The sequence below is a fragment of the Propithecus coquereli genome, unplaced genomic scaffold (genome assembly GCF_000956105.1).
Source record: "Propithecus coquereli isolate 6110/MARCELLA unplaced genomic scaffold, Pcoq_1.0 Scaffold195, whole genome shotgun sequence".
NCBI lineage: Eukaryota > Metazoa > Chordata > Mammalia > Primates > Indriidae > Propithecus > Propithecus coquereli.
The window spans coordinates 1,380,629-1,404,809 of NW_012144411.1; the positions used below are offsets into that span (position 1 = coordinate 1,380,629).

The 24,181-nt window shown below is 35.7% G+C and overlaps 1 protein-coding gene across 1 annotated transcript in view; it reads left to right on the forward strand.

Annotated features, from left to right (window-relative positions):
- The first annotated feature begins 905 nt into the window (after positions 1 to 905).
- The window catches only part of INTU (inturned planar cell polarity protein), a 67,077-nt gene continuing 43,801 nt past the window's right edge, over positions 906 to 24,181 (forward strand). The window contains exons 1-3 of the mRNA XM_012643287.1: positions 906 to 1,159; positions 8,393 to 8,931; positions 20,255 to 20,340. Of these exons, the coding sequence (XP_012498741.1) occupies positions 1,014 to 1,159; positions 8,393 to 8,931; positions 20,255 to 20,340 (771 nt within the window). The 5' untranslated portion in view covers positions 906 to 1,013. The remainder of the gene's footprint in view (positions 1,160 to 8,392; positions 8,932 to 20,254; positions 20,341 to 24,181) is intronic.

Sequence of the window (24,181 nt, forward strand, 5' to 3'; positions counted from 1 at the left end):
GTCCAGAGGAAGAAATTTAATGTAGTGGTTAATGACTTAGGTTCATTTCTTGGTTATTTTGTTGCCTGATAGCCACGTAACCATTAACAAGATGCATAACTTCTCTAAGCCTCAGTTTATTTTAATATACAGAAAATATTTACTTCCTACTATGGGGATATTTAGCATTGTATATAAATAAAGCAAATAATTAGAGCAAAAGCTGACTCAATTAATGCTATCTATTATTTTGTACTTAGAAAAAAATACTTGATGTAGATATTCGTAAAATGACGGGTAAATTTTTACCTTTACACTTCCAAGTTCAGTGATGAGAACACTTCATCAGATTCTAAAATTTGAGTTTGAAAGTGAACTTTAAGTTGATTTTGCAATATTGCCACCCATTTGATGCACTCTATAATACTTGCTTGGGAGAACTGTAAAAATGTTTGTAATTGCGAAACAATATGAAAAGCTAAAGGAACAGGTACTTATTTACATTAACACCTAGCTAGCTGGCCTTGCTTAAAAGCGTCTATTCCTTGCACGGATGAGGGCCCAAGGAAAGGTAGAGGGTAGTTTGCTTGACTTCAAGGGAAACCCAGGCTGAGCGCCTCTAAGGCTTTGAACAACCACCTGTTCTGCATAGAAACACAGGACAAAGTGCGAAGTGGAAGATATCCAGCACCAGAAGACAAAGGGAAAAAAACAGTGGGTCTCGGCCTGTTACAGTAAGTTATGCTGCTCTAAGGTAGACTGTTTAGGTAAGCGTAAGCGCTGAAGTTTAAGCTACTTCCATTCTTCCAACTGAGACGCCCTCATCGAAGTTTCATCTCATTGGCTGCTTTCAGTTCTCTCTGGGAAGCTTCCCCGTCTCCCTGGCAACCCGAGCCGCCACCAATTGCAGCTTAGGATTGGTGGTCACGTGGCCTCTGTCTCTTCCCAAGCAGAGGCAATATGGCGGCCTTGGCGTGCCGGCCCTGCGATAATTGAGTAGCCCAGCTACTCTAGTAGCTGCTGCTTCCCTAACGATGGCGTCTGCGGCTTTGTGCGATTCACATCCGAGCCCAGAAGAGCTTCCTGGAGACCCCTCTTCACAAGAAGAAGATCAGTATTGTGATTCTGAAGATCGGGCCAGCGACTCGGATTCATATTCCTCAGCGAGTAGCGATTATGAGTAAGGTTCTCGAAGAGGGACAATTGAATCCATCCCTTCCATCTGGATAGTATACACATGGGCTGGGGGGACTGCAAGGGTGTTGGCGGTTGGAATTGAGTATTTGAGGTTCTATAAAAGGGGTTTATTTACACCACGTTTCAGATGTATGGTGTTGTGAGCAGAAATGACTATGCCATTCTTTGCATAAAAAAAAACAAACTGTACTTTTTTTTTATGTTTCTCGGATGAGAAAGGTCTCTTCCTTGTGATGAGCTCTATGCTATATGAGGATCTATCTGTTAGGTTGTTCATAAACTCTTTGTTCCTATTGCAATGTTTTCTTGCTTCTCTGGTGTTAGGATCTTTGTAACTTAACCTCATTAGTATTGAGTGGAGGGACACCCCACACATTTTATAAGGCTATTATTTAAAGTACGTAGATTTTTTTCCTATTATGGAAATGAATAGTTATATAACAGAAATAATGTCCACTCATAGTCTTACCATCAGGGACAACCTCAGCAGTTCTGGAAATTTCTGCTATATTTTTCTGTAAATCCCCATGGCTTTCTTGTTTTCTATTTTATGTCATAATTTAATTTTTAAAATATAAACATCTAAGTGTTATTTCCATTTTGGAGAAACCTGCTTAATACATGCCAGGGACTTAATAAGGACAAATTGTATTTTTGAAGACTTGAACAAATTTAAGAATATCAAATATTTTTTGTAATCTGCTGTGGTCATTTAAAAAATAATTTAAAAATTCGTGATTATTGAAAGAAACTAATGGAAGGAAATATGGGTTACATAGAACCTTACTTGGTCTTGGTATGGGAAGTCACAGGCAGTATAAAACTCAAACTCTTGGCTTCTCACATGTTAGAGTAAATACACTTTTGCCCAGAGAGAATTTATAATGTGCATGTGGTCATACAACTGAGTGTTGTCAGTGCAGAAATTCAAGATACCTGATTTCTAGTGGGACACCCTAATTTTGATGGGATGAAAATAAATGAGCTAATTCTGTTTCCTAGGACCAGTATGAGGACCTTGGTGATAGAAAAACTTGTTGCTTCAAATATTTCATGATCCACAATACATGTATGTATGTATGATGTTTTAGTTTTTAAAAAATGATCATTAAGCTTTCTACATCACTCACTAATCACTCCAAGGACCTTTATCCTCCTAATAGTAAAAGTATAGTAAATCCCTATTGTAAAATGTTTTACTGGTCTAAATTTCAGGTCTTCCCATGATTCAGATTTTATGTCTGCCTCTTCTTGATTTGTAGAATGTGAGGGTTGATTTGTTGACCTGACTAGGAAGGCTTAAATTGTGTTCCTTCCTTATGGTATTAGGTGTTTACCTCCCAAAGCTACAGTCACCAATGCAATCGGTGGCCTTCCTGGCTTGGACAGAATCACTCTTTAATCAAATACTTAGGGATGCGAACCTTAATCTTTTTCACCAAAGCAAAGAGATAAGAATTACCTATTATATTTCATGGCTTACATGAAGCTTACTAAGGAAGTTATACTACGTATCGATTCACATAAAATACCCTGAACTTTCAAGGTTCTGGTTAGTTAACTATCTGCATGTTCTTTTTTCAAAGTTATTATTGTTTCATACATGCTTCATAACTGAACAACATGTGGTTGTTAATACAGAATGTAAAAGTTTATCATTTTTGAATGTACATTAGGGTACATTCTGGTAGAGCTGTTTTAATAGCTTGTTTTAGGCTTGTTAAAGAAGGTTTTAGATTGGTGCAGAATGTCTTAACCTGGCACATGGGCTCATCGCCTGGGAGGCTTCAGAGCTAATACTGGTGAGTGGGTTGGGTTGAAGGAGCCATTGACTGGTTTTAGTATTGAGATAATGTAAATCGTACCTTTACTTGCAATAATGCTAAGTTTCTTTGCTTTGATCTCTAATTATCCAATTCATTGCAGCAACATTAGTTCGTGTTGGTCAGAAAGTTGTCAATTTTATTATTCAGATTTTTAATTTTTTTTAGAAGCTTTTATATTAAGACTTATTATGGGGTCATTTTACTTTTATAAAATTTGATTTTTAAGTAAAGTTTTTAACATACTATTGAAGAAACTAAATTTTTTTTTAGATGAAGTCTCTATTTTCAATTCGCTATTATTAGAGTCATTTCCTATGTCATATGTAATTGAAAAACAATTTGAAAAAGTATAATTTCATTTTTTTCCCTCTTCAACTTTTTCCTTTCTTTTTAAAACATTTTTATTTTTCTCATTCACTCTCTCTGCCCTGTCCTGAATGCTTGCAATATATGGTGAAATTAGAGTCTAATATAATAATATGGTATCCTTTGAAAAATTATTGAAATTTTGTTTACTAGGGCTGTTGGAGAGAAAGAGGAATAATTTTAAATGAGCTGTTAGCTGTAAAAAGTTAAGGAACTTCTACCTAAAACAAGAGGATTGACTGGAGAAGAAGGGAACTATGTCCCTTAAATTTTTTCTGGGATTTTTTAAACAGCTTTATTGAAGTATAATCAATATACCAAAAAACTGCACATATTTAAAGTATACAATTTGATAAATTTTGACATATATACATTTGTCAAGATAATTAACATGTCCATCTTGCTCAGAAGTCTTCCCTTGTGCCTCCCTAAGACTGTTCATGCCCCTCATTCCTCACAACCATTTTTCTGCTTTCTGTTACCATACATGTTTATAGTTTCTAGAGTTTTATAAAAATGGGGTTGGTAGTATGGACTTTCTTTTTTGTCTGCCTTCTTTTATTCAGTATAGTTATTTTGAGATTTCATCCATGTCATTGCCTACATTAATAGTTCATTTTTTTCTGAGAGGATTCTATTGTACAGTAAAACCCTATCACAGGATGTTTTGCTGGTCTATGATTTTTGTTCAGCCAGTGTTTGATTGTATCCCTAATTTAGTGATGTGTGGGAATGCCAAAATATATCTTTCTCTTGGATTTTAACATGGGAATGTACCACTTGAAGAATCAAATTATTTCATTCAAATTCAGCATACAATATAATTAGCAGCCAGTTTAAGATAATATTTCTCTTTTTTGTCTTCTGCTCTGAACCTTGACTTCTTTTTTCTTTTAATTTAATTTCTTTTATCAAATTATATAAATTAAAGAGATACATATTATATAACTAGATTTATGATAAAAAATGGTAATTCTTGCCACCATCTCTACTTCCATCTCAGTTGGTTTGAAGAGAATTCATTGTCTTCCTTTTTTGTCCTCTGAAATTGCCCGTCTCATTTACTAACATCACTATCTCCTTACCCATGTCTTCACATCTGGTAAGTTTCCAGTGCTGATGACTTCCTTTTCTGGTATCCACCCCTCCTTCCTCTCCTTTCCTCTCCATTCCCACAGGCACTGTCTTAATTCAAGCGCTTGCTTCTCGCCTCTCTCCCATATATCAATGGACTAGCTTCTAACTGGTCTGGATACTTCTAATTTCTCCTTATTTCTGATCTTTCTTCCATATAGCTTCCAGAGTTTGCTTCTAAAACACAGTTCTAAATCATTTTTCTACTCTACTCAAAAGTTTGGTGGCCTTCCAAATGAATTCCAGATTCCTTAGGATCTTTTAGATCTGTCCCTAGCCTTTCCTATCTCATCTTTGCTGATCTCCCTCTTTTAAGCTACCTGTATTCCTGCTACACTGAAGTATCCACCTGTTCTCAAACCGACTATGTGCTTTCACACCTCTACTTTTGTGTACTCTCTTCTTTCTGAAACACCCTTCTTCCTGTCTTTACTTGTCAAATCATTCAAGTTCCCACTTAAGTGCCACCTTTTCCTAGAACTTTTTCTGATCCCTCTTAGACTTAATTTCTCCATCCTCTACTCTCCTATAGCAGTTTTTGTTCCTCAGTTTTGGCATTTGCATTTTAGCTATTTGATTAGCTCTCTGTCCGATCCAACATCTTTAAAAGTACAATAAAGCTCCATCACAAAATCCTCTCTTCTGGTTATTTTGAAATATACAATACACTATTATTAACTATAGTCTCTCCTGCTGTACAATAGAACACCAGACCTTTTGTCTCCTATCTAACTGTAACTTTGTACCGATTGGCCAATGTCTTGTGCTTATCTAACTAAGAATTAATCTTCTGGAGTAGGAATAAGGAACCTTCCAGGAATACTGTAGGGGTCTTAAAGGCAGTGCCTAGTTTTGCTTCTTGGGTCACCAGCACTTAGCCTGGAACGTGGCAAACTGTCATTAGAGACATCTTCATTTAATGACAGTTAGAAAACTGCAGAAACACAAAAGCTGCATCTAATAAAGGCAAGAGGAAGAGAACTGACATTTATTTGGCACTACCATGCCAGGACTCAACATTATTTTATTTGCTGTTGGTAACCCTGTGAGGTAGCTATAATCTGTTTTCAAGCAGAGGAAAACTCAAGCTTAGAATCAATCAATCTTAGAAAGGTTAAAACATAAATAGAACAGAATTTGAATCCAACTCTTCCTCGATTCCTCATTTTCTTTTCAGTATAAATGTCGCTTCTCTGTGTGGGATCTCTTTTGTACATTTCCTTGTCTTTATTTCTTTCTTATCTTCCTTTTAATTTCTTCTTCTTTTTTAAATTTTTTTTCTCTTCTTTTTTTTTTTTTTTTTTTTGAGACAGAGTCTCACGCGGTTGCCCAGAGTAGAGTGCCGTGGCATCAGCCTAGCTCACAGCAACCTCAAACTCCTGGGATCGAGCAATCCTACTGCCTCAGCCTCCCGAGTAGCTGGGACTACAGACATGTACCACCATGCCCAGCTAATTTTTTCTATATAGATTTTTAGTTGTCCAAATAATTTTTTTCTATTTTTAGTAGAGACGGGGGTCTCGCTCTTGCTCAGAGCTGGTCTCGAACTCCTGACCCTCAGCGATCCACCCGCCTCGGCTTCCCAGAGTGCTAGGATTACAGGCGTGAGCCACTGTGCCCGGCCTTTTTTTTTCTTCTTAAAGTGAAATATCTTTGAAAATTTAGATGTTAAGAAAATGGATCTCATACATTGCTAGTGAAAATATGAATTAGTATAATCTTTTGGGTAAAGACCTATATAAACACATACATATAAGGATGGTTCTTAAAACTTTGTAGGGGAAAAACAAAGACAAAAACTGAACACAAAGCTTATCAGTAGGTGAATGACCAAATGTGCTGTATCTCTGATAGGGAATATTATATAGCCATTAGATGTTTCTAAACTGTATTGTTAAGAGAGAAATTATAAAGTTAAATATATGCCTTTATGTTGTACATATATAATGATTCTGCTTTTCCAAAACAATGACAGAATAATCCTATATATGTTTTTATATGATTATAAAAGCATGGATTTTTAACAGTGTTTATGTCAGAGAGAGGTAAGAAGGGAAAATGACTTGTATGGATAATTATGTTCCCATTCATATAAAATGAGTCTGTGTACGCATAAAAGACATGAAAGTATGGTCACCAACTAGAAATCTAGTCAACATTAATCTCTCCCTCTCTCTCTCATCTTCTCACCTAATCATTCTCAAAATCCTGGTGATTTTTAAGTGTTTCTCAAATGTTTTTCCTACACATTCAAAGTTTAGACATTGGAATGAGCCATCTTCGTGTTTAGCAAGTGGGAAAAGTTTCTTTGGAGTCACATAACTCTAATACAAATAACATACCAGATTAAAAGGGTAAGGTTAAAAAGCAGATAAACTTTATTCATTGTTTAAATCGGTAATATATATCTTGATAAGTAACTTATGTATAATCATGGTATTTATATTGTGACAATTAAAATCAGGGTACTTTTGTTATCTGAATGTTTATGATGGGGACACACTTATTTACACTTTCAAGAGTAGAACTGCAGAGTTATATAAATATTGTTCTATCTGGGTGCAGATAGGTATGGTTGAAACAACTATTACATGGTTAATAATCTGCAGTAAGTGGTACTTAGAAGCCATGTACTGGGAACCAATAAAGCCCCCCAAAAATGTTAGTTTTGATTTTTGAGCTTGCTATGCAGTTTTTTAAAAAAATGACTCATATGTAGTTGAAAATTCTATATTAATGACCAGCCACAGACCAGGGCAGTGGTTAGTTTTCAGAGTTGAATAATAGAATAGTACATTTTGGGGACTAATTTTCAAAGTATTTAGAAAGAAACGTTTGACTTGTAAGTCAAAAGAACTGCAATTGCTAATAAACGCTGTAGAGAACAGAAATTTCTCTAATCATGATTGAATGATTAGAATACAAATTATACCCTTTCGGGCCAGGACATTACAGCTCATGTTTCTGAAAAGAAACGCATGTTAATTTTTCCACTGTAACCATTTTTGCTTTAAAGAATAGCAGTTTGAAAGGTAAACTGTTCATAACATTGGTGGAGATTGTGATTAGTTTTGTTACTATGAGTATTTTTGTTTTTTAATGCTATTTCAATCATTTTAATAGCAATAATTTTGGTTTTTTTCAGTGGCCTACTTCCCACTTAAAACTTTTTTTTATAATCACATGATGAATTATGTAATATGTGATTTACTTTTCCTACTATAATTATTCATAAAAAGGAGTTTTACAGAAATTATAGACTATAGAAGTGATCATTACTATATTAGCTGCAATCTTAAACAGGTTGTTTTCAGCAAAGATTTTAGTTCATGGTGAGGTGAGTGTTTCTTTTTGAAAATTTATTATATAAACAAAGTCTATTAATAGTGGTAGGCATTAACTTTCATTTTAACCTGACAGCCATGCTAATTAATTTCTATGCAAACAGTATGTTTTCATGTACAATTCCCAAATGGCTTGCTTCTATGGATATAATTGCATAATCAACTGCTAATGTAAATTATTGTCCAATATAAAATTGTGTGAAGTGAACAATAGCCACACAGTGGCTGGATTAATTTTTTTTAAAAAACTCATAGATTCTGGAAGGAGATCATCTCTTTTTTTTACTGGTTTTCCTTTATTTCACTGTGCTTTTTTGATTCCCTCTTCCCCAACTCCCATTCTTCAAGACTCAACAAAAACCATCCTACAGGAAATAATGTTGATGCTCATAGTAAATTAGAAATAGTAAGGAGAATTCGAAATAAAGAAATTTCAGTCTCCTTCCACCTCGCTTGCCCTCAGCTTCCACCCTTACTCTCCTGCTGGGAAGACAAACATTTTTCTTATGTTGAGCTGCTATTCAGATTGTTTTCTCTCTTTGATAGTGACCTTGAGCCTGAATGGCTGGACAGTGTGCAGAAAAATGGAGAGCTGTTTTATTTGGAACTGAGTGAAGATGAAGAGGAAAGCCTCCTTCCTGAGACGCCAACTGTGAACCATGTCAGGTTTAGTGAAAATGAGATTATCATTGAAGAGGACGATTACAAAGAAAGAAAAAAATATGAACCCAAACTCAAGCGATTTACCAAAATTTTAAAAAGTAAAAGACTTTTACCCAAGCGCTACAATAAAAAAAATAGCAATGACAGTGGGCCAGTATCCATTCTAAAGCATCAGTCCAATCAGAAAATAGGAGTCATTGTCCAACAGCGGTATAAAGATGTGAATGTTTATGTAAACCCCAAAAAGCTAACTGTCACCAAAGCCAAAGAACAACTCAAGCTTCTGGAAGTACTGGTTGGAATTATTCATCAGACCAAGTGGAGCTGGAGAAGAACAGGAAAGCAGAACAATGGAGAGAGGCTTGTGGTCCATGGCCTACTGCCAGGAGGGTCTGCTATGAAGAGTGGTCAGATACTAATTGGTAAGTGTTGCTGGTGAACATTGGTCCTTGTTTACAGAGACACATGATTAATATGATGATGATGCTTTGTGAGGGATGTGATAAAAAACAGAATTATATATAGAGTCTCCACAGATTGAGGACTGATTAATGATATTTGGTATAGTAGCGAAATGGTACAAAGGGTATACTGCAAGGAATGGTGTCCTTAAAAGAACCACTTCAGTGCATTGAACACGTGTCTGCCTTTTTCAGGTCAGGGAATAGCTTAACTAATTCTCAGGTTTTGAATTATGTAATTTTATTTCATCTTGGTTATTTTTGCTGACAGGAAAAAGAAAATAAGTTGATTATACAGTGGTAATTTAGGTTTTAATGGCTATATTCAATAACATACAAAAATATATAATTTATGAATAAAAATACTTCTAAATTGTATGTTTGCACTTGAGTACACTAAATTCTTAGAGTGGTTTTAAACTGTTTCATTTGACATATTTAGCAACAGCAGTGTTTTACATAAATTTCCTTTTAAGGGTGCTTGCCATAAAATACCCCACCAATTCTTAGGGAAAAAAATCCACAAATTATTCTGAATATATATTATGATGAGCATTTTGTGTTGCTAATAAATTATAAGCTGTTAGATAAAATGTTTGAGTTAATAGCAACCTTCTTAGTTAAATAAAATAAATTAACCAAATGTGAGTATACATTGTTAATGGAACTTAAAAGTTGTAACAGTTGTAAAAGCTGACAGTCTATTAAGTTGACCCAGCTTAAGTGATTTAGATAGAGTAACTTTTATAGATACTTTAGAAACATTTAAAAATATTTCTGATTTAAAATTAAATTTTATTTGTTCATTGATTCAACAGATTTTTTTTTTGAGCATCTGCTAAGTGCCAGGAATACAAAGATTATGCTGATGATCCAATTATTCCTCAAAAGGAGCTCATATATAGTGGAGCTGAGAGATGAGTCACACATAGGCAGTTTCTTACCATGTGCTAAGTGTCATGATAGGGGTTTACAAGGAGGATCCTATGGAATCATGTAGGAATGGCACCTGTGGCAAAGTGTGTGTTCCAAAATGGTCTTGACAAGATCACATTCTCTTCTTATAATGTAGTGTTGATTGATACTCCTTCCATAGAGACTTATGATCCGTGTCATTGAATCTGGGCGGGATACTGACTACAGTTTAAATGGTGCTGTGTGACATAAGAGGTTGGATCACAAAAGGTGATACAGCTTCTACCTGGTTCTTTTGGGGATGATGCTCTTGGAACCCAGTCACCATTCTGTAAGGAAGGCCAGGCCTCCTGGAGAGGCCATGAATAGTGATCTGGCTGATGGCCTCAGCGTGAGCCCCAGTCACTGGACATGAGTGAAGAAGCCTTTGAGATGAATCCAGCCCCAACTCCCATCTGGCTGTAACTGTGTGAGCAACCCCAAGTGAGAACCTCAGCAGAGCCCAGTTAACCCCAGAATTGGGAGAGATAATAAATGATTGATGTTGTTTTAATCCACTGAATTTTTTGGATGATTTGTTACGCAGCAATAGATAAGTGGAACAGGAGCTAATGCATACTTACATTCTGATAGGTCCTCAGCTTTCTTTCGTGTAAAATGATGGGACTGAACTGAAATATCTCTAAGGTTTGGTTTTTTTAGTTCTGTAAAAGGAGCCAGCATTTCTAATTATGAAATCCTGTGTGGTTATTTGGTAATGACCATAATTTTAGGATCCCACATGATGAGAAACTCCAGCTAATGCATTCTCCTTCTACTTAGCTGAATCCTCTGCTCCAAATGCCAATTGTTAACAAACCCACAAGAAGGGGTTCAATGTTGCTGGCAGCACAGAAAGCCAATTACTGAGATAATGAGGATTGTCAAGGAAGAAAGGATTTATTACAGTGGACATGTCTACTGGCAGGGGGAGGTATGGACTGCCTCAAATCCACCTCCCTGACCAACAGGGTCAGGGGTTTTTTTGGAGGCAAAATGAATAATGCATGAGGGGAGTGAGCATCATTACATGTTTGGGGGTAGAGGGCACGCAAGCACAGTGAGAGATCATGTTAGTACATACGTCCTATGATCAAAAAATGGTGGGAAGTCCCTCCCAGGGTGGGGATTTTAGTATTACAATGAGCTAGGGGTTAATATTGGTCATTCTTTCAGCCTTGTGCACAGGCTCAGTGGATCTTCGGGCACAATCTGTGGTAGAGTGTTGCTTATCTTGTCTTTTCGGGACAAACAGGTGGTGTGAGGCTTTGTAGTTATCTCATGGCTGCAAGGAGGTTCTGCTGTTTCTGGGAAAGAAACTCAGAATGCATCAGTGTAACAGTTACAAAGTTCTGGTCAGCAAACCTTACCGAGAGTGCTGTATTTTCTGCCTGTTTTGAGACTGCAGCTGCTAAGCTACCAGGGCTAAGGTAAAAGTCACCATCAAGGTCACTTAGAGCAGCCAGCCCTAGCCACAATGTGAATACTTAAAACTCATTTGAAATAAAGGAACTAAAAACATTATTCAGAAAACATTTTCTTGCTTGTGGAGCTGGTTACATTATTTAGACTGGGTTACAGACAATTTTTTAAAATTCATTTTACCCCTTTCTCCTGAAAACTGGTGTAGTGATGATGATGGGCAATGAGCCTCCTTTTCCATGTTTCCTTTCCCCTGATCCTCACTCCAGTTTGCTGAATCTCCTAGAGGTGAGGGTTACCTCTAGGCCTGGTCTTTTTATATCATCTATATGGGAGGAAAGAGAATGAACCATGGGGAGAAAAAGAGCTTCTACCATGGTAGCACTACTGTTTATCCCTTAAGGATTCTAATTTTCTTTGGCCTTTGTTAGCGTTCCTCCTCATTAACCATGAACAAAAGGCAAACAGAGGCCTATAGTTCCCTCTACAGGTTAGAATATGGGATCAGCACCTCCAAATAAATGTCATTCATTCATTCAACAAACATAAATCGAATGCCTACCATGTACCAAGCTCCATATCCATATTTTTCTCCAAGCAAACACATATATGTGCCTATGACTCATCTTCTAACAGAAAGCTTATAGATAAGGGAGTAATGTATATAAATTGTGGAGATTCTCAAAAAGTATACATATGGGGAGAAAAATGGAGAAATTTGACCTTTATTTTACACCAAACATAAAAATCAATTTTGAATAGATTGTATACCTAAATGTGAAAAATAAAAGACTAAAATTTCGTAAAGATAATGTGGGAGAATATCTTCATGATCTGGGGAAGATTTATTAAACAGCCCTAATCACAAACTACAGTTGACTCTTGACCAACAAGAGCCCTCTTCTTCCTCGGCCTACACAACGTGAAGACAATGAGAATGAAGACCTTTAGGATGATCCACTTCCACTTAGTGAATAGTAAATATATTTCCTCTTCCTTATGATTTTCTTAATGATATTTTCTTTTCTCTAGCTTACTTTATTGTAAGAATATAGTATATAATACAAAATATGTGTTAATTGACTGTTTATGTTATTGGTAAAGTTTCTGGTCAACAGTAGGATTGAGAAAGTCAAAATTGTATGCAGATTTTCAACTACCTGGGGGGTTGGCGCCCCTAACCCCTATGTCATTCAACTGTAAAAGATTGATAAATCAGTGTTAAAATTAAGAACTTGGGTTCATCAAAAAGACACTGTTGTTAAGTGTCAAAAAGAAAACCTCCTATAACTGACAAGGGGCTTTTATAAAAAGACCTGCAAATCTATAATAAAAATATAGACAATCCAGTTAAATAATGGACAAGAAACCCAAACAGGTACTTCACAAAAGAGGATGTCCAAATAGCCAATAAACATATGAAAAGATTTGCAACCTCATTATTCGTCAAATACAAATTATTAATAAAACTACAATGAGGGCCGGGTGCGGTGGCTCACGCCTGTAATCCTAGCACTCTGGGAGGCCGAGGCAGGAGGATTGTTTGAGCTCAGGAGTTTGAGACCAGCCTGAGCAAGAGTGAGAACCCCGTCTCTACTAAAAAAACAGAAAGAAATTATCTGGACAACTAAAAATATATAGAAAAAATTAGCCGGGCATGGTGGCGCATGCCTGTAGTCCCAGCTACTCGGGAGGCTGAGGCAGGAGGATCTCTTGAGCCCAGGAGTTTGAGGTTGCTGTGAGCTAGGCTGACGCCACGGCACTCACTCTAGCCTGGGCAACAAAGTGAGACTCTGTCTCAAAAAAAAAAAAAAAAAACTACAATGAGATACTGCCACACAGTCCCTAGAGCTGCTAAAATTAAAATGACTGACAGATGTTAGAGAGGATGTGGAGCAACAAAAACTCTCTCTCATTTACAGCAATTGAGAACTCGTTTTGGAAAACTGTTCTAATGGTATCTACTAAAGCTGAACATATGCATTCCCTACGATTTAGCAGTTCTACTTCTAGAAGTGAATATAAGTACAAAAAGGAATAAATATGTGAATGTTCTTAGTGGTATTATTTATAATAGCTAAAATTGGAAACAACTCAAGTGAAGTCAGTCCAACAGGTGAAATGGATAAATAATTTATGAAATATTCACACAATAGACTGCTAGATAGTCACAAAAGTAAACTGTATCTACAAAAACAACATGGATGTGTTTCACAAACAATGTTAAGCAAAAGCCAGGCAAAAACTGGCAAAGCTTATCTAAGATGTTAGAAGTCAGAATAATTTTTACCTTTGGGGAACATAAGAGGTAGGAATTGGAAAGAGGTGCAGGCAGACTTCCGGGATGCTACTTTTTTGTGCACTTTTCTGCATTTGTATAAAATAGCAATAAAAAGTTAGGAAAATGAGGCTCATGATTCAAATTTATACTGGAAAAAAGTTTAATATTTACTAATAAGTGAAAAGATTTGTCAGAATAAAATGGTTATTTCATCCCTGGTGCATAGCAAAATGTTTGGCTAATAATAAGCCCTCAAAAAAAAAATTTACTGAATGAATGAATAAACTATGTAAAAAGAGTATATACAAGGAAAACAGTAAGAAGTAAATAGAAATATAGCCAAGTGCTGATAGTGTTGGGTTAGTGTGGGGGCATTCATTATGGGTGATTATTTTCTCTCTTTTTCAAATTTTTAATTTTGTGATTCTGTTTCATATTTTTAAAATTATGCATTTTAGAAGTAAAGAATGGACTTTTAATGTCATCATGGTTTCAGCCAATCCCACAGGTGCTTCTATGATGGGGATTTCTCACTTGTTTCTATCATGGTTACATTTCACACTATGACTGGACTGTGAGGTGACTCCATATGCAGGAGGAGATAATGCATTTCCTAGGGTCGACTTCTGCCATTGCCTAGCTGAAAAATGACCACCTCCCCCCACACCCTTTGTCTAAAGTGCCTGGCCAGTATAGTGAGACTGGTGACTCTTCTTTCTTTTCAAGACAGCAGAACTCTATTCTAATTCTTCTTTGTTGAGATCTTGGGGGTTTTGCTGCCTTGTCTGGTGCCATTTTTGATGTTCCTACTGCCAAAGACTTGAATCTTTATTTTTTTATATTTTTATTTCTGAGTTTTTCTTAAAGTTTGACAGTCAGCTGAGAACTCCTGGGCTACCTGTAGCCAACCCAAATCCCTAGCCCAAACCAAACAGAATTCTTTGTTTTACCTACATCATGGAAGCTATTTATCCCCTTGGTCTTTTTATTTATTTATTTTCTTCAAGATTACTCATTTTTGGTCATTTTAACTGGGTGTTTTTTAAGGATCAGAAGGGATAGGGTTAGAGAAATCACACATCAATGTTCTAGACACCCGTTCCCCTGCAGATGGTTTCTGATAAAGAATAAAATAAAATTTTAATTTCAAGCTCTTTTTATGTAACTTCTAATTTTCTCACCTGTGATCACTGAATAGATTTGGATTACACACTTAGTGTGTTAAATTCTAAATTTTTTGAAGCTTTTTGTTTACTTTTTAAATTTTTGAGAGTTTTTACTTTTTAAAGATCCTTTTAATTGAGGTATAACATCCATTCATAAGGTACACAAATCTTAAGTGTACAGTCAGTGATTTTGACATATGTATATACCTGTGTAACTACCACCCAGATCAAGATCTAGAACATTTTTAGTACCCAGAAGGCTCCATGGTACCACCTCACAATCATACTACCCCTTCAAATGTAGTCTTGTAGAAGTCAGAAGACTTCTAACAACAGAGTTGATTTTACCAGTTCTTGAACTTCATGTAAATGGAACTAAATAGTGTGTGTTCTCTTGTGTTGATTTCTTTAGCTTATAATTATGTCCTATGAGAAATATCTATATTGTTCCTATGTAGTATTCCATTGTGTGGATTGTGAAAATTGATTATGTGAATTGGAGTTGTTCCTCTCATACCCAACTGACATGGAGTCGAGAAAGAGTGTGGGACACACTCAGGCACGAAGGGCCTACTCCAGGGACTCTCTCACAAGCCGAGCTGCTGAAGCGACCTGCTGTAATCTTAAAACCACTTTCACCTAGTAACTGCCTAAATGACCTGCCAGGGCTCTAAGACTACTAGTTTTACTTACAGTCCATCATTCACGAATCAGAGTTTGCCAGCTCCCAAAAGACTTCGCTAGCGCCAACGAACTTTCTTTCAAAACATTTTCAGTAACATTTCTTTTTCCCAATAAAGCCTGCAGCTTTTCCTTTGCTCTTTAGACATACCTAGGACCACCCCAGTCTATGCACATGCCACAAATTACATTTCTGTTTTTATATATATTCCCAAATAAAACCTTTTGCCCTGGAGATTCATCTCTATATTATATTTGATTTTGATATACCTTACACTGTTTTCCACTTCACTGCTGATGGACATTTAGGTTGTTTGCAGTTAAAATATTTGAAGTGCTTTTTTTAAAAATATAGATTTGGTTTTAATGAACACCTAATGTATGATTTTTTCTCTAATATTTTTCATTTTGTTATTTGGTATGTATTTTTGTTTTTGCCATCTGTAATACTTGTAACATTTTGATTTTCTTATGGAAAGTAACTGTACTGTGTTTGTCTGTGTCTCCTCTTTCACATCCTTTCCCTCCCACATTTTTATATGCGGGTAGTAAAAGAAAGAAAATGAAACAGTTTGTTGGAAATACAGAATTTTAGTGTTTTAAGCCTTTGTAGAGAGCTTCTGGTGCACTTATTTCCTTCTACAGATGAGCACCAAAGGGATTACATGACTTACCCAAGAGCAGAAGGCCAGTCAGTGATAAAGCTGGGACCCATGTGTTCTGATGTCCATTCCAGGGCTCTTTCACTTGCCATGTTGCTCACTCTAATAGGTGGGGGAAAGTGCCAGAAGATTTCTCTTTGAAGCAAAGAAGGAAAAGAGATTATTTAATCCTTTCAAAATGTAATTTATAAATAAATATTAATCTACAACAATATGCATTTAACCTAATCAATCCATTTTGAGATATTTATCCTAAAATATAATCTAAAACAGATCAGCAAATCATAGCTAGCAGGTTAAATCAGGCCCACTACCTCTCTTTGTAGTCTGGTTAAATTTTTTTTTAAATAATATTTATGGCATATGAAAAGTACATGAAATCCAAATATCAGTAAATAAATATCCATAAATAAAATTTTATTGGAACACAGCCACATTCATTTATTTTTTTGTCCATGGCTGCTTTCAAGCTACAACAACAGAGTTGAGTAGTTTCAACAAAGACCATATGGCCCACAGAGCCTAAAATATTTACTATCTAGCTCTTAATAGAAAAAGTTTGCCGACCCAGATTAAAAGAAGGAAAAAGCTATATGCATAAAAATGTTTATTAAAGCATTTTAAATTATATGTTTAAAATTAAAAATGTAAAAATGTCAAACAAGGGCGTGGTTATTTAAATTACAAGTTAATAAATTTATGATGTTATTCTATTAAAATCATAATTCTAAGAACTGTGTACCAGTGTAAAAATTCTTATTATTTAAGAGGTTTAAAAGGATAAATACCTCATTTGTGTGAACATAGGTAAAGGCTAAAAATTATTTGTAGATACAATCATAACTGTAGTCCAAGAGTCATCAATTTTAATATGATTTTCAAATTTAATGAGAAATTAAAATCCTACACTAGTTTCTTATCCACTGTCATCAGGGAATGTGATATTCTTCTTAATCAAATGTTCTGAATGATAGTTACAATATGTGAGCTGCCATTATTCAAGAACTTCAGGAATGGTACCCTGGGGGTGGGGACCTTAGTTCTTTCTTGTTTAGTGACCACATATTATAGATGAGAGATTGAGATTGAAGCTCAAAAAATCATCATAATAAAATTCATTGTCAATAACTACATTGGCAATAAACATTGACTTTTGAATATATAAAGTGGCAATAGTGTAACTGTGTTTCAAAAATCAGATTCTCTTTCCCCTGAAGTTAAATTTGGCTTAATTTAAATGACCAATTTAAACTTACAATCTGATCTCATCCTACTGTCCCATACATATTTCCCAGTCTTTCTGTGCATAAATCCCTACTTCCAACAAGACTAAGTTATTTTTTTCCCCATTGACCTCCAAATGTACCTTATGTATCCATCTCTGTTCTTTAGCATTCATGGTCCCATATTTGGTGCTTAGCAAAGATTGCATTGAATTGTTAGGCAAGTGTGTTCATTTACTATTGCTGCTATGACAAATTACAACAGACTTAGTTGCTTAAAACAGTATAACTTTATCATCTTAAAATAATGCAAGTCAGAAGTCTGAAGTGTGTCTTCCTGCACTAAAATTAAGGTGTTCACAGGGCTGCATTCCTTTTGGAGGCTTCAGCCTCCTTGTCCATCTTTCAGAGGCTTCCTGCATTCTTTTGTTTGTGGTCCTTCATCTTCAAAAACAGACAGTGTTGCATCTTCAAGTCTCTCTCTCTCTGACCCTTTTGCCTCCTATAAAGACCGTTATGATTACATTAGAACTATTCATATAATCCAGGATAATCTCCTAATCTCTTAATTCAATTATATCTGCAAAGTCCCTTTTGCTGTGTAAGGTAACATTCAGATATTTCAGGGATTTCAGCATGGTCATCTTTGGAGGGATGTTATTCTGTCTACCACAGTGGGGTTTTTTTTTAGTAAAGTATGAGTTTTAATTTTTTCTCTTTGTAATAGTAATAATATATATTTATTGTAGACAGTTTAGAAAATGCAATTAGGCAAAAAATAAAAAGTCCATATACCCAAAAGCAACATTTTGACATATATATCTCCTTTCTTTTTCCTACACATATGTAATTTTGTTTCAAAAATAATTCCTTAAGTTATATATTCATTTTGTATCTAGTAAAAAAACAGCAGTAAACAAACTTTTACATGTATATTTTCATATCCCTTTGTACCTTACAGTAGCCCGTCAGTACACAGTCGTTGTTTGATGTTAAGTACATACTGAGAAATTGATGAGTTTTCTAAAATAATTAACTTTACATTAAGGAATTGATTTAAGTTGTGCAATGAATTGATCTCACTTCTTTATATTTGATTCTTAAGTGTATCTCTTAATAAAATTTTTCTCTTATTTCTACCCGTCAGTAATTCCCAGACCATTTATTGTTTCACAATGCAAACCAATTCATACAGTTTTGATTTTCTTTCAGCCTTTGAAACAGGACAGAGAATACAGCCTTCCATATACTTGTTGAGAAAGGTTTTTCCTGTAGTGCAGGCTGCCCACCGAAGTGCTGTACTTTCCAGCAAACCAGCTATCTCCGAGTCACTTCACTTATGATGGCCTAAGAAACGCCTCCTGCTCACTCTGCACGTCACCCCTTTCCCATAAGATAGAGTATCAAGGAAGGAAGGAATAGCAGTACATAAAGTATCAACATTTCCATCTGTTCCCCAACCCTAAAGAGGGCCAGGTGATGCCTAATAGGAGGCTGCATTAAAAAAGAGGAACTCTGAGCATAGGGAACACCAAACTTTTATAAAGAACAGTTACTAATAGTAAGCTGTTGAGCAATACACTGACTTTATTATACCATACAGTAAACAAATTTGACCTTTGCTCCGGAGGGAAACACTATCTCTGTTGTCCAAGGCTGTTCGCTGTGCAAACATCCTTGAATACATAGTCCAGAACAAGACTCTCAGTGCCTCAGACTGCAAGATGTACAGAACCATGAGAGACTCATGGAGAATTACACTGTTCTATATGTAAAAGTTGATATCTCTTATCCAAAATGCTTGAGACCCAAAGTGTTTCAGATTTGATTTTATTGTTTTGGATTTTGGAATATGTATTATATAATACTTACCAGTTGAGCATCCCAAAACCAAAAATCCAAAATCCAAAATGCTCTAATGAGCATTTCCTTTGAGCATCAGGTCGGCACTCAAAAAGTTTTGGATGTTGGGGCATTTTGGATTTGGGATTTTTGGATTTGGGATGCCCAGCCTGTACATATATTTATTATCCATTTCCCTGAAACAATGTTGAGCTCCATGAGGGTAGAGATTTTGTCTGTTTTGTTCAATTCTCTATCTGCAGTGCTTAGAACAGTGCTTGATGCCCAGTAGGTGCTCAATAAATATTTGCTGAATGAATGAATTAATGAATATGAATTATTTGATCGATTTCCTGATGATACATTTAGGGATGGTGAAAATAACTTTGGTATGTTTATATTCCTATTAATATAGCTCATTGGTATTTTGACATTAATTGTGTTCTAAAAGTAAATTTCCATTCTAACACCGATCTCTATTTTATTACCAAATTTGATAAACATACATATTTTTTTAAAAGCCATGGAAAAGGGTTTTTACTGAAACATGCCGTGTATTTTGATATGGTTGGGGCCTTTGAAGCAAAGAACTATATGTAAACACAGATCAGTTATAGCAGTGATACCACAGCATATTGAGTTACGATGTACCACGTGGATTAAATTAAAATTTCAGCTGAATATTTTTACTGTGAGTCTAGGTGGTTAGATTGGATTTTGTTAAGTGCAAATCTGGGTTTATGCTACAAAATTTCCATTTGACCTTTGGGTTTACATAATTCTCTCAGTTGTATCAAGAATGTCTCTTTAAATATACATAGGTCATATTTAGTTATGGTGCAATGTTGGGTAGTATTGTAGATTACAAAGAGTAAAGTTGGCAGATTAGCTCTGCCACCAGTGAGCTGTATAGCCTTGGACATGAATGTCTCTACCATATATTTAATTGTACTTTGAGAAAGTCAGAATAGATAATTTTTAATGTTCCAATCCTAGAACTGTTAAGTTTTTAGATATTCACACGACTATCTTTTATTGTTATTCTGTTTTTAGGTGATGTCCTTGTTGCTGTGAATGATGTTGATGTGACCTCTGAAAACATAGAGAGAGTTCTGTCTTGCATTCCTGGACCTATGCAGGTATAGACTTTCTTTTTCTATATTTTATGATGTTACATAAAATAAATATATCTTGTATAAACATATGTAATTACCAACTTGCCATTAAAACTACCATATGTATTGATTACAATCTAGTTCCTGGAAGAGTCATTATAAACAGTCATGGAATTTTCTGTTCTCTGACTTATTAATTACTATTGCTATAAATTTTTTTAATGTTTTGTTTATTTAAAAACTATATTATTTTCTTGATTTTTTTTGTTATCTATTTAAGACTTCGTCCTAAACTTTTGTTTAGCTACTTAGTGAATTATTTTTTATCCTTCTAGATAAAAGTAAATTTCTTTTATAAGAAGTTATTTTGATACCATAAACATTGACATTTTATATCATAGGTGACATTTTTAGGTTATTAGATGTCTTTTGAAAGTGCTATACTTTTTATTTATGAATATCCTGTTCTCGTTAGCATGAGGAATTAGCCCTTTCTTTGGGGAGATAGGGAATATGATATGCTTTAGGTAGATTTGAGGATCCAATAGGCAGTGAGAAGATGAAATAATTTTTGTATTGGTCAGGATGAAGAACAGAATCCCTAATAAATCAGAATGTTTCCTGCATCTGATTTGAGATTCAGAAATAAGACCAATGATGACATTCCTTGATTTCTAGAAAATAAGATTTTCTTTATACCCACTTTTTTCTCTAAAACACCCACATGTATGCACATGCACACGTGCACATGCACGTATGCTCTGTAACTTTAGCTATCTTTGGAAATGTAAGATGAAAGTGCAGGAATAACTATGGTAGCCAAGAACAGCAATGCCTAGGTATAGATAGAGAGATGTAGATGGAGTGGTGTTCAAAATATTAACAATCAGGTGGGCACCAGCCAGCCATAGTCTTAGAGTAGGGAATGCTATTGTCCTCTTCCGTCATTAGGTGAGAGGAGGTCCTAGGGTGGGTACTAGGGTACCTCAAGGGCTAAGACAGCAGCTACTTGTCAATCAATAATGAAGAATTGCAGTATTTTAACAACTGAACCAGCTTCCCCCAAATACAGTGGCTGCGTATCAGCCCTGAGTGAGGGCTCCCCTTTTCTTGCCCGTGTCGATTGCAGGTGTTATTGCCAATATTGCCAGAGTTCAACCATGTCTCTTCTGTCTCTAAAAAAAGAAAAGTTATGCATACAGTGGAGTCACATTATATTTATATTTAATTAACATTTGCAAATTCAGCTATGCACACTTGGCAGAAGAAAGGAGAGAAGGAAATGATTTAAATGTTTTGGACCAGTTCCACCCACAGTTAACACATCCTCACTAAACATGCAATAGAAGTCATGTATCCGCTGTTTGCCCAGTTTGCCTCTGCAGCATGAGCATCTTGCTGCATTAAGTGTGGTTCTGAGTTTAAAGATACATATTTTTTTAATACAGCATGGCTCTTAAGTGCCAATACTTACATCTGGTGCCAGAATGAAGAAATAGAAGCTTGTTTTGAAGATGGAAGAACAACTGTGTGAGTTAGATTTATCATATGGAGAGAGTATGTTATACTCCAACATGGCATTGCCTTCCTAATGTAATTTCAAGGGAATTTTGACAATATGCACTTTAGAATATAATCCCTTCATAAGTATATATTATTAAATTCTTTTTATTATTTTAGAAAATAAGTGTAACTGTTTTTCTTATTATGAAAGTAATAGGCCAGGCATGGTGGCTCACGCTTGAGGCCAAGGCGGGAGGATCACTTGAGATCAGGGGTTCAAGACCAAACTGAGCAAGAGCAAGACCCCATATCTAAGAAAATATATTTTTCTTAATTCGCTGGACGTGGTGGGGTATACCTGTAGTCCTAGCTACTGGGGAGGCAGAGGCAGGAGGATCGCTTAAGCCCAGGAGTTTGAGGCTGTGGTGAACTATGATCGGGCCGTTGCGCTCCAGCCTCCGTGATGGAGTGAGACCCTGTCTTTTAAAAAACAAAAAAAGCACTTAACTCTTAATTTGATTATCTGTCTTACCCTTTATCATTTTATCAAGGCAACCAGATTTCCTGACATTTATGGCTATTTAACATGTAAGCTTTTAAAAATGTCTTTCTAAATTATAATTATCTTTGTGTTACGGAGCCAGCTTTACTTAAATCAGAAGAATGGCGGCTAAAATAACTCCTTAAAGAATTTTAATGGATGGTTCTGTGGTGTGTGTTTTTGTTTGGGTTTTGTCATGGCGAGGGGAAAAGGTCCTTGCACCACAGAAAAAAAGTGATGTTATCTGCCAAGTGTAACATTAAAAGTTAGTTTTCAAGTATGTTGTTTTTTACCAAGGATAGCAAACCAATCTTAAATTTTTGGTTGTCGTTGCCACCTAAAGTAAAATTAGTGTATTTTTAAGGCTACCACCCATTTCCTTTTGTCGTTTTTTTGGTGAGTCACACCCTGTCTTTTGACCTCTCTGCCCACAAGAATGCCAGCTGGAAAAGATGCCCTCCCTGTTCTGAGATGAGTTTCTTTCTCTGAGGACCCACCTTCTTGTCACCACTGGTCATGCACAGCTCTTACAGACTCTCCACCAGACCCAGGCTGTCCCTGTGACCCCTGCTTCCCTAGACTGTCACTCATCTCATGCTCCCTCCGCCCCCTATCAGATTTCTCCCTCTCTACTCCACTCATACACTTCCACTCCTAGCTTCTCTCCAAAGCCCAGTGCCAGGGACAATCTTCAAAGCTCCCATCTATTTTATCACAAAGTCCGCACTGAGGAGTTCCCCAAATTCTAAAGATTTCTCACATTTCTAGGAAACACTACCAAAGGCTTCCATGTATTTTCTTTTGGACACTCCTAAATCCCCATTCTCAGATAAAAGGCCCTCTGACCACCAAGCCATTCATCAGACCCCATTCAAGGATTATATATTTAAGTTTACATTTGTATTTATAGTTGTATGTATATTTGTATATACATATATTGAGCCATCCCCACTGGAACAGGTGCCACCCTCAGAACATAGTCTTTCGGGCCACATAATGCCTATGTAGCTTGCTTGGGTCAAAACCTCACACCAAATATTCTTTTCCACACCCTTCTAAGATGATCATTTCTAAAACAGTGTCTCTCAACTCTTTCTCACCTTCACCTTATATTAATTTTCATCAGATGATAATCCTTGATTGTTCACACATAAGTTGTCTAATTTTTTATGTTTTTGTTTAGTTTGCTTAGTATTTTTCCCCCAACGTATACTAATTTTATGCTCAGCCCTTTTTGATATACTGCTCTATAACCAAGGGCTCATTTTTCAACATCAGGTTTCTAGAAAACATAAAAAATTCAGAAAACATTGATCTTTTCCATTTGAAATTATATTAAGTGTTTTATAAAGTGATATGATCATCAGGCCTCAGAAAAATTCATGAAGAACTTCTTCCCGCTGTTCTCTATACAGATTACTGCTAGTCTTGACCTACTTCATCTTTACCGTAATGTATACATATACATGAATTAAGACCCCATATCTCTTTTCTTTTTACTGATTTATAAAATAAAATCTAAGACTTAGAAAAGATGTGCATTTAACTTAATTCACTGTAGGTAGGCAAAACTAACTTATGCCCCAACATACCTCAGTCAGCTACAGATAAGCAAAATTGAGTACAACCACAGTCACTCCTTGCCAACAAAAAAGGAATATCTAGATTTTTTTCTTTTCAAAGATTTTATTCATCAAGACAGATTTATTTTACAGTGAAATACTAACAGCAGTTGGATGGGCAGGTGGGGCTATGGGTGATCTTTTTTTAATATGCTTAACATTTTTTATGAAAATATATTAATATGAATATTTAAAGCTC